The following is an 11,320-nucleotide window of genomic DNA, read 5'->3' as shown; positions in this document are numbered from 1 at the left end:
TCTGAAATATTCCACGGCTGCAATAATTCTTTAAGTGTTATTTTTTCCTTGGTATTCTAATTTCGCTGAAGTTTACTAAACTCAACAAACTTAATATTACTTACCGGGACATTTATTCTGTCCTCATTTTCTTTCACCGAAAAATTGTTTCCTGCAGTGACGTCTTTCGTGCTTGGCTCTCCTACCTTTGCTAACGTGATGCACATAGCTCAGAAGCGATGCTGCATTCACTTACACTCGGATATCTGAGCGTCACCGTGAAAACATAATCGGACATTTGATATTTGATTGAATTTTATTGTTTTGCCTTTGGGGTGGCACCTGGGGTGGCCAGTCTGGTTGGGGGGGTGGCCTGTGCCCCCCCAGGCCACCCCGCTGGACACGCCATTGACCATAGCCAAAGAAAGCTCGTTTATGACCAGCATCATGTAAATAAGCGCTCTGAACGTCAGCCACAAACGAAGCCGAAGAAAACGTTAGCATCATTTCCTGGTTGCTGTGCGACAAGCAACTGTAAAACTCGAAGCTCTGAACGCGGTCCTCTGTCATATAAATCTGCGAGTGGTCTCTGCGTGAGGCGAGCGGCTTTTCCCGGTGAGTGAGAGATTGAGCGTGAGGTCCGGAGAGCGCACAATGAATAAAAAGGGCTCTGAGAAAACACGCCATGTGGTAGCCTGGCTTAACAAAGCGGAGTGGGATCAGGTTCGGGACTACCTTTACTCGATGGACTCCTCTCTGCAGAGGTTTGCGTTAGAGAGGATATCGGCTTGGAGGGCCAGGTGCGCTGATAGTTTTCCCGTGGCCGTGGACTGCACAGCAGACCTCGTGCGCTGCCAGGTGCGGGACCGGTCCGGACAGCTTACCGGAGATGACTTGACCCTGATGTACGGGACGGCCCTGGTAAGATTTTTTAATCTTATCACGGAGCGCCAGCAGGGGAGAAAGGCCCCGCCGCTGAGGCAACTGGCTGGAAACTTGAACATCCCCGAGTGGGTGGTGGATCTGAGGCACGAAATCATGCATGGGACTCTTCCTTCTTTGAAATGGTGCCGAAAGGGATGTAAGGTGGTCCTGGAGTGGCTCCAGCAGGAGTTTTGGTCCAGACAGCTGGGAGGAGGCCCCGATGAGCAGCTCGTTGCCAGGCAGAAAGAAGTGGATGCCTGCAGAAACGCTCGGGAGCTGCTGATCTCTTTTGAGAAGGACCAGTACCAAGCTTTTGATGATGGGTCTCCTGAAGACAAGGGGAAGAGCTTGTGGCAGGCCCCCTTAGCAGACATGAGTTCGTTGCTGGGTGAGATCAAGCAGTTTGCACTGGGGTCCAGGGAGCTGTTGATTGATGTGCTGCTGGAAGACGGTTTTCTTGTTCCTACCATGGAGCAGCTGGAAGCATTAGGCTGTGCAACATCTGACAGTGCCAGTCCCACTGAGCCCAGAGTCCCACAAACCTTCCTGCGCTTTTGGCTGCCCCTGCTAAAGATGCTTAACTCTTCGTCTTTCATTCACCTCTTCCTGGAGAAGCTCTTTGTGGAACTGAAGCTGCTCAGCAAAGAGCCCAACGGTCACAGGTGTTTCTATATTTCTGCATGGATTTCAGAAGTCTTCCTCTGCAACAACAACAAATTTGAATATCATTTTGAGACAAGGTTGCAGAAGAAAGCCAGAATGAAGGACAGGATTTTCATCGACCGCATCAAGCTGAGGTGGCAGCAGCTTCTCTCTGCATGTCTGGATGCCCCCTGCATCAGCACACCTCACCTGATCCAGCTAGTCCTGGATGACATGGAGCATCCCCCCCCTCAGGAAACCAGAGAGAAGCTGTTCCAGCTCTGCTCCATCTACACACAGACAGAGCGCTCAGAGGCCAGCACACCTCTGCAGCAGCAGCAGCCCATATATACTGTGAGTATGCTGCTGGACCAGATGCAACACTCCTCACCGATGGACTCGGAGAGAAGTGAGGAGCGCAAATGGGCAGACGTGCAGGCTGAAAGAGCACTTGCCCTCAGAGGTTCTCCGTGGCAGGTGTGCACTGATAATGTCACATGGAAGAACTATCCCCTTGGTAAAGTTCCTGGACAGTCGGACGACCCGTCGTGCCTCATGGTGGACAATTATTCGATAATGACTGTGTTTGACCAGCCAGTGGAGCTGGAGAGCAGCGCGACACGTAGCAGCATCCCCGGGGCCTCGGCTCCAGCCCGGCCAGCTGAGGGCCTCCTCTGGAGCAACAGCGAGCTCAACAAACTGAAATGTGGACTGAAGCTTTTTTAAGTTACTTGTGTTATTTTTGTTACTTGTGTTATTTTTTGTTTTATGTTAAGCACAAGATTGTTGTTGTTGTTGTCATTCCAGCCTCCGCTGACTCTTGTTGTGCTAGAAGCAGTTTTGAAGCAAAAATACAATATTCAGAAGACAAAATGTTGTGGAATTTTAACCATGAGCACAGTGCAGGTTCAGCAGTTGTGATTGTTTCTGTCCAGTCGAGCTCGTTAACTAAACATGTTGGCAGAAGCAGAAATAAAACTTTCAGAAGACAAAATGTTCTGATTTAAAGAAGGACCAAAGGAAGGAAAGCATAGGTTTTGATTAAGTCTGATAAACTAGAATTATAAGGTATTGTTACATTAAAAGGAGCAAAATGAAATAAAAAGGCTATATCAAAAACAGGTTATAACATAGGAAATGTGAGGTTTTAAAATGAAGTTAGTGTCAGCGTTTTAAGAGAGTGGTAAAATGATGAGTAACGTTGAAGAATATATATAAATACAAGTCTATAAGTCAAGAACATAATTAGGATAAGGCTTTTGATTAAAGAGTCCCAACTATGATAAGTTAGGGAGATGCAGGAAAAGGTGTTTTGTTTCCTTTGCAGAAGATCTCGGCGACCACAGGGGGTGAGGATCCTGGAGGCCCGAAGCCGGATGGACCACAAGAGAGGGTCAGAGCGAGGACACAATGTATTGCGACCTCTGGTGTACCAGAGGTCGAGAGAGGGAGTGTGGAGCAGGGAAATTATTTTACTGCTATTGTTAAATAATCGTCATCGTCACCATTGCATTAATAATATAATCTGCAGCATTGATATTGCATTCAGAGGTTTAAACAGTGTGTGTCTTTCAGAAAGACTAAGTTGCAGAAAGTTTGCATTAATGAAAGCAGAGTCTAAGTTATTCTGAGGAGCAGGTTAGACGAGGCTATTTGATGAGCCTCTGGTCTGGTGGAAGGTCAGAAGTGCAACGGGTGAGATGAGAGAGCATTTGAGGACGACATATACACACACACTTAGTTAGAGAGAATCATTTATAGGTGAGAGGTTAGTTATGTTTACTCGCAACTGTGAAAGAGGAACAGTTTCTTGTTGTCTCGGCAAGAAAGAGGAAATACCTGGTGTGAATACGTATGAATGGACGGTGACTGGACGGACGAACTGAACTAAGGTTGGACCAACTGGACACTGAGGTAAAGACTGGACTAAGGCTAAGCACATGACTGATGACTGTTCTGTTTTAAGTTCATTTTCATGACATAGATTGGATCATGAGTGGGGAAAACTGAGCATTTTTAGTTTTGTACATTATTTTGACACATGAAATGTGTCAAAATAAAGGGGGGATTTAAGGTTTAAGTTGAAATGGGTTTAGGATCATTTTAGGACTTTTGGGGTGTTTGATGATTTAGATATGGTAAAACTGAGGCAGACATTGTTATTTTCATGTTTAAGTTGAAGGATTAAAATGAACTGAATCCTGGTTAGAAGATAAACTCTTTACACACATAAAGAGCATTTAGATTAAGTAAAGTTAATATAAAGGATAGAGCCCAGAACATGATATCTTGAACCAACTTTGAATAATTAAGGGAACATTAAATGAACACAGTAGATTAGTGAGGTGTACCAGAGAGAGGCTTTTTGTTTTCTATCCTTTACAGGAGAACATTCCAGTAACACAGCGACCACAGGGGTGGCAAGAATCTCCAGTTTCGCAAACAGGTCACATCTGGATTACACGCTGTGGACAGGGCGACCCCGGAGGCAAAGGTGGTGTGGCTGAAGGTGCTCAAACGCAAGTGGAAGGAGCCACGCTGGACTGGTCCATACGAGGTCGTTGCCAGGACAACTACAGCATTCCAACTGAAAGGGAAGGGCGACACCTGGTATCACTGGTCGCAGTGTGCACCAGCACATGAGAGCTTGGTTGAGGAAGAGGCTTCAACCAACACAGGTGTCAACAAACAGAGGCAGAATAAACCCTCTCACCTGTGCAACAGGCCATTCAGTAGTCCACCTGGAAGGCTGAAGAAAGAAGAGCAGCAGCGGAGAAGGTCGTCACGCCATCAGAAAGGGGCAGTGATAAGTTAAAGGCTCCACAAAGAGGGGAGTTTCAGTCCAGAATCTAAAATCTATATAACAAGTCTAGAATACAAAGTTTATATAACATGATGCAAACAACCGAATCAGAGACACGTAATGGGAAGAAACGTATTAAAATGTTCCTTACAACTACATGTGTATTATATGCGATAATAGTAACCATGGCTCTGTTGTCTTTTGTCTGTATTTTGCAAGGCACTCCGGACCCCTTGTCTGAACACGGAGGCCAGTCCAGCCCAGCAGTTCCTGAGACTGTAGGTCCTAAAACAGGATCGCTAGAAAGACAAAAGCGCGAGGGGTCAGGTAAAGGTGATGAATGTCTCAGCAGAAATAATGGCATAGAGTTGAACTATGTTAAAGGGTCTACCAGCTCATTCATGTTAGATTTGTGTGACGTCATTAAATGTACAGGAGCCAGTAGTAGATGGAAAGTGTCAGACAACAGTGGGACCATTTATGCCAAAACAAGATAACTATGCATGTTTTAAGTTCTCTACTGATAATGAAAAGTACAAGGTGGGAGAGATCGATCCAACTTGGTGTGCCGTCACACTTCAGGGACGAACCACCAACAATGTAAGCGGCCCTAGCACGGTAATTGGAACCTGGGCAGGAAGTGGGCTCTATTATTATTGTGGGGAAAATACTCTGTTGGTTCATGTTCCTATAGGAAGCGTAGGGACATGTGCGATGGTGCGATTAGGAGCTCCACTCATGCTGATTGGGAATCAGGTAAAGGCTATTCCACAACGCAACACACGTACTCTAGCCGCCAGACGTCTGAGACATGTTTTGGTCAAAAGAGGGACCCAAGGTACACATGCTTATGATCCTCGCCTGAACTCGCCTAGGGGAGTTCCAGACGAATATAAGCTGGTGAATCCGATAGCTGCAGGATTTGAGAGTATATTCCTTTGGGTAACACCTAATAAGAATGTTGACCGCATTAACTATGTTCATTACAATCTGCTGAGACTTTCTAACCTAACCAGGGACGCCATGATGGGGTTCGCAGAACAATTGGGTCCAAGTTCTCTGATGGGAGTTCAAAATAGGATGGCGCTTGACATGTTATTGGCAGAGAGGGGAGGTGTGTGCTCGATGTTTGGAGATATGTGCTGCACGTATATCCCCAATAATACTGCCCCAGGTGGCTCAGTAACCCGAGCTCTGCAGGGCCTGAAAACTTTGTCTAAAACCATGCATGAGCACTCAGGGGCCTGTTCTTCGTACCGCGCTAAGTGAGTTAGCTGGATGAGATTGTTGACGATTTCGCGTGATCCTGGATCGTTCGGTTCCCCGAAGCCCATCCGGGACTTGCTGTCATAGCAACAGAGCCGTAAGCGTAAACCTGCTGGGGAGCAGGTTTACTTTATGTAAACAGGATTAGATCGCGGCCACGCAGGTATGTCCGCGTCATTCATACGAAAGCAACAGCGATATTCCACCACTGTTTCACCATAAATAAATAACATCAATGTAACTAAAGATAATGCAGCACTTGATCCTTTTATTGATTTCACACAGATACATACAGGTCATTCCCTAAAAAAGGGAAATGTACTATTAACATTCTATTACATGTATGTGATTATTACAGATGTAATTCATATTTCAGAGTAGTAATTGTAAATTACTTCGTGTAATCAAGATGAGAGACCACGGCTATAAAAGCGAAGGTGGATTTGGGAAGTCTGTCGCAGTCATATCCTGTCCGTTTACGCGAGCAACCCATTGCGGAAGGTGCAAGATTGATAAGGAGAGTCCTCAGAATTCAGCGTATATTGCGGGACAGACAGGATCCTTTAGCTCAGCGCGACAGTGTGCTCATAGAGAGATATCGATTTTCCCGTGAGGGTATTATTCACTTAACCAACTTGTTGACGAGGGGGTGCAGGACCACCACCTGTCTTTTTTTTTGCTCTGCCCTTTTCTTGGTTGCTGTTATGAACAAACAAACAGAGTATTCCAGGGTCTCTTTCCAAGAGACGACAAGCAATATAAGTGATAAATATTACCATTCTGTAGAATATTCTTATATTTCACTTTTACTTGTTCCCATGTTCTAGTGGGTCCTGTTGTGGCTCTAATGTGAAAGGGGATATAATATAACATATTATAATATAATATAATGTAATATAATATTGGATAATATGGTGTGATATGATAAATCTACCCTACCGCCTACTGGTGTTGGCCAGAGGGGCCGATGGCGCAATATGGCAGCCTGGCTTCTGTCAGTCTGCCCCAGGGCAGCTGTGGCTACAACCGTAGCTGCCTCCACCAGTGTGTGAATGTGAGAGTGAATGAATAGTGGCATTGTAAAGCGCTTTGGGTGCCTTGAAAAGCGCTATATAAATCCACTCCATTATTATTGTTATTATTGAATTACTTACAAGTTTGATTTGTCAGCAACTTTCTGCCAGCCCTCTCTCCTTGCTTTTGCAGCCTTTGCAGTGTTCCCTTGCGTTTTAATTAAACTCTGAAACTCCTGAAATCCCTCACTCAAGAGTTCTTGCTCTGCTGCCGAAAAATACCGAGCGCGCTCCTTCGACATTTTCGCCGACCAATCAAAGGGTTGCCGATCAATGTTTCTACTATCGATGCGTAGCCCCTGTTGGGCCACCCAGTGATCTCACATTACTTCATCCAGCTATACTAATCGTCAACAACAGGTGTGTTCGGGGAACCGGAATAGCGAGCTCAGAGTTAGCGCGATGATTTGGTCTTGGATGTTTCATTTGATCTTGGATGTAGTAAGCGACGTACGAAGCACAGGGCCCAGGTATTGAAAACCCGCTGGCATCCTGGATGACATCTGTGTTTGGACAATGGTGTGGCTATATCAGTGATGTGCTCATTGGCTGTATTTTTGGGAATATTGGTCATCGCTGGTTGTTGTATCATTCCTTGTGTCAGAGGATTGTTGGTAAAGATAGTGGCGAGGGTTACGAACCCTGGCTGGGTTGAGGGCATCTACCAGATGAACCTGGAACCCATAGAGTGGGGCAGGGAGTGATACAACATGAAGTATGGTGACATTCCTGTGGGAATGTCAAAAGAGGGAATGTTGGGATTCAGAGATTCTTTTATTACTACCATATAATTTGCCTTATGAAGAATGTATTAATAACATGTTTCACAGTATCACTTATCAGTAATATTTCTTACAGGGTTTATATTGCATTGAATATGTCTGTCATCACATTGACCTTTCTATTTTATAGGTTGAGTTCATTTTATACACAATGCATAAATGTGCTTGGTTAAGAGTTGATGTTCCAGTCTAGAAGGTTTTAAGCTTCACTGGTGAGAGTGTCCAGATGATACATGTTGAGGGGAGATGAGAACATAGCAGGTTAATTGCATGCATGCTTACAATACACATAGTCAGGTTTGAGTGAAGGCCTAAGCGTCTTCTACTCCAGTCTGAGACTGGCTGCTAAAGTACTTTACTTAGTGATTAATGACGAGGGTCCAATTATTAGCTCTCAGAAATGCTAAGACCTGAAGTTATTACCTTAAAAGGCAAGTAATGAAGAAAGGAGAAGTTATATGTCAGTTTATAGTTATTAAAAGTATATGTGATGTACCCTTGTTTGCACGAATTGAACTTTTGTCCATCTGTCACCCTGTATTTTTGAACTGTATTGACGTAGGTGTGATATGTTATCCTATAAAACCAGAACCCAGTGTATTTTTGTCAGAGCAACCCATTCTGTATGCTGACGGCTGGTTGTTCTCCTGTGATAATAAAACTCATCGTTTGATTGCACTTTTCCGGAGCCTCCGTTGTTTTTTGTCTGGTCTGAAGTTGATCGATTTCGCAACAGTATGCACAAATATGACCCAAGATGGGACTCGCCAACCTGGATTGACTCAATAGGAGTTCCCAGGGGAGTTCCAGATGAGTATAAGTTAGTTAATCAGATAGCGGCCGGCTTTGAAAGTGTGTTTCTATGGATAACTCCGAATAAAAATGTCGATCGCATTAACTATGTCCATTATAATGTGTTGAGACTCTCTAATCTCCCTAGGGACGCGGTAGAAGGCCTTGCGGAACAATTAGGCCCGACGTCGTTAATGGGAATCCAGAATCGAATGGCCCTGGACATGTTGTTGGCTGAGAAAGGTGGTGTCTGTGCCATGTTTGGGGACATGTGTTGCACGTTCATACCCAACAATACTGCACCAGACGGTACGGTTACTAGGGCGCTTGAGAGTCTGAAAATGTTATCTAAAACCATGCATGAGCAATCAGGTGTGAACACTGGACCGGGAGACTGGTTCACGTCTGTCTTTGGGCAATGGAAGAGTGTTGTTATGTCTGCCATGTTTTCTTTTGTTGTTTTTCTTGTCATATTGATGATTGGATGTTGTCTCATCCCTCTGGTCCGGCGGCTTTTAGTAAAGATGCTGGAGAGAGCCCTGAGCTCAGGCTCAGCAGGTTCAGCTGCGCCGGAGTCCATGATGCCTTTGAGGGAGATTGTAGGCTGGACGGAGGAGTGAGACAAATCCTGGTGTAAGTTGGGCTCGCAAGCGAGCCCAAGAGGAGGAGTTGTCAAGAAAAACATGTAATTTCACTGCCATTATTTCATTATTATTTCATTAGTCTGCATCACTTAGTATCAGTTGATCATCACCATTATCATGTATCATTTATCATTTAGTAAATCTGCTTAATCTTGTATTCCAGAGCACGCAGAATAAGACACATTCCTCTGTAATATTCTATTATGCAAAAACCACCAGCATCTCTGTGGCTCCAGGCGGCCCAAAGTAAAGTCAGATGAGGACAGCGACCTTTTGTTGGCCTGGACAGACAATCTCACAAACTGCACACTCGGACACACAATTGTTTAGACCAGATGTTTTCCCTCATCCATATCTGGGAACATAAAGCCTGAGAAAGTGTTAGGTTTCTGAGAAGCTGAGTTCTAGGAAATGTTCTGACGTCATATTAGGCTATAAAGCTTTCTGTAACGAGCAGAGAAGATCGAAGACCGGCTTCCCACACTGTATAACTGTGTGTGTTTAATAAATCACTTTTTGGACACTTCTGGGGACTCTGTCTGTGCTTATTTTTCCTTCCAAATAAAAAGAACCTTTACAAAAGAACTGTGCATTTCGTGTTGTTAAGACTGTTTCATCTGGGACCATTTTGCAATCTAACGCAAGCTTAATTAAGGATTCTGTTTGTTTTATTCCTTCTAAGCCCAAATGAATTTCTTGTGAATCTGTCTACTGTGAGCCTGGTGATTTTGTTACTGATGCCTGACTGCCAACTGTATAAAACAAAAAACTACACACAATATTCGAAGCACATAGCGCACAGTCGTAAATTCACCCTAATTTTGGTATGATCTGAGCTCAGGCACTGGGTGACTGAGCATAGCACTTACGCATGTGAGCGAGGGGGGAGAAACTGCTGCAGGAGAAGCGTAGACAGGCAGACAGAGGAGAGCTTAAGTTTGACCAGGTACCAAAGCAAATCATTCATACTGTACAAATAATGTAAATATGACGGTGTATCACAAAAGATTGATATCAAACTGATCACTTGACCCATATTACGTTACTTGCTCTTGGAGTGAATCAACAAATGGGGAAATGAAAATCCGAACAACAACAATGATGTTTTTTTTAGAGAGTCTTAGCTTACATGTGTGTTTATTTCATATTTTCAGTTGTTTCCCTCCACGGCTAAACAAAGCACTGTAATCGGTTTCAGTTATGTACTGATGAACACAACAATTGACATAAGTGGCTTCTTTCAAAGAAAAAACTCAGGTAGATTTTATTTTATATATTATGCTTTGTATGTTGTTCAGTATATTTCTATGCAAAACAAGAGGAATTTCAATACACAGCAGTATATTCACAGCTGAAACCAGATATTTACATACACTTTAGGGAAAAAACATAAAAACATTTTTTTTTCTGTTAAACATCAATTTAGAGTGAACTTGCAACTAGAAGATCACTGGCTGCTCTCTGCCCAGCATGGAGGTCACTGCAAACTCTCGGTACCTCAGCAGAGCTGGCAATATCATCAAGGACTACTCTCACCCCAGCAACCAACTGTTTGAACTATTACCGTCAGGCCGACGGTACAGGTCACATAAAACCAGGACAAACAGATTCAGGGATAGCTTCTTTCCCAGAGCTATCACCGTAGTAAATAAGAACAAAAACAATTGAACCTATTCCATACCGTCACTGTCATTATATTATGCTGCTATTCATACTGTCATTATATTAATGCTGCTATCCTGTATATATTGTACAAACTATTGTTTGAGTACTTACGATTGTTTTTTTGTACTTTTTATATTTTACATTTATATTTATTATTGAAACTTGCACCAAGGGAGTGGCACTCCAATTTCGTTGTACTCTGTACAATGACAATAAAGGCTATTCTAACTTGTTTTGTTTTAGATAAATAAATATTGAAATATCTTTTGAATTAGTTAAATGTCAGAATATATATAGAGAGAGAGCTGTCTATTATTTATCACTTTCATCAAATTTAGGAGTACATATACACTAAGTTTATTGTTAATTAAGAAGAAAACTGCAGATGATTGCATTCTGATCTTAAGCAGCCTCTGATAGGTTAGTAGAGTCGGATTTTTTAGTAGAGTCCTCTGTCCTCTGCTGGATGTGTTGGAGAACACTTTCAGCCCTCTGAGGACTGCATACCACTGCCTGAGCCAAGCCAATGTGCCACTAAGCTCCAGCCAGTGTCCACACTGCCAGAGGTCTCCACACATGCTGGTTCGGTGTCTGTCTCCGCTGAAGGGTCAGAGGAACCCGTTTGAGCTGTCTGTCTCGGCTGGAGGGCCCAAGGGGCCCATTCAGCCACCTGTCTATGCTGAAGGGTCAGAGACCTGTTCGGCCTCCTGTCTCCTTTATAGTCGAAAAAGATGTGCTCCTGGTGCACTG

The 11,320-nt window shown here is 43.9% G+C and overlaps 1 protein-coding gene across 1 annotated transcript; it reads left to right on the top strand.

Annotated features, from left to right (window-relative positions):
* The first annotated feature begins 226 nt into the window (after positions 1-226).
* LOC146656964 (ribosomal biogenesis protein LAS1L-like) lies at positions 227-6,552 on the top strand. Its single transcript, XM_085424745.1, has one exon. It carries the CDS (start codon positions 634-636, stop codon positions 2,269-2,271), a length of 1,638 nt encoding a protein of 545 aa, XP_085280871.1. The 5' UTR covers positions 227-633; the 3' UTR covers positions 2,272-6,552.
* The last annotated feature ends 4,768 nt before the right edge of the window (positions 6,553-11,320 follow it).

This window comes from Rhamphochromis longiceps, linkage group LG12, assembly GCF_057381845.1.
Source record: "Rhamphochromis longiceps isolate RC_006_pf linkage group LG12, R_longiceps_female_GT1.1, whole genome shotgun sequence".
Lineage (NCBI taxonomy): Eukaryota > Metazoa > Chordata > Actinopteri > Cichliformes > Cichlidae > Rhamphochromis > Rhamphochromis longiceps.
The sequence above is the reverse complement of the archived record's forward strand: the minus strand, read 5'-3'. Positions and strand labels throughout refer to the sequence as shown.

What these genes read in the sequence shown, in the direction of transcription:
- LOC146656964 (XM_085424745.1), top strand. Translation starts at nt 634, where the DNA reads ATGAATAAAAAGGGCTCTGAGAAAACACGCCATGTGGTAGCCTGGCTT.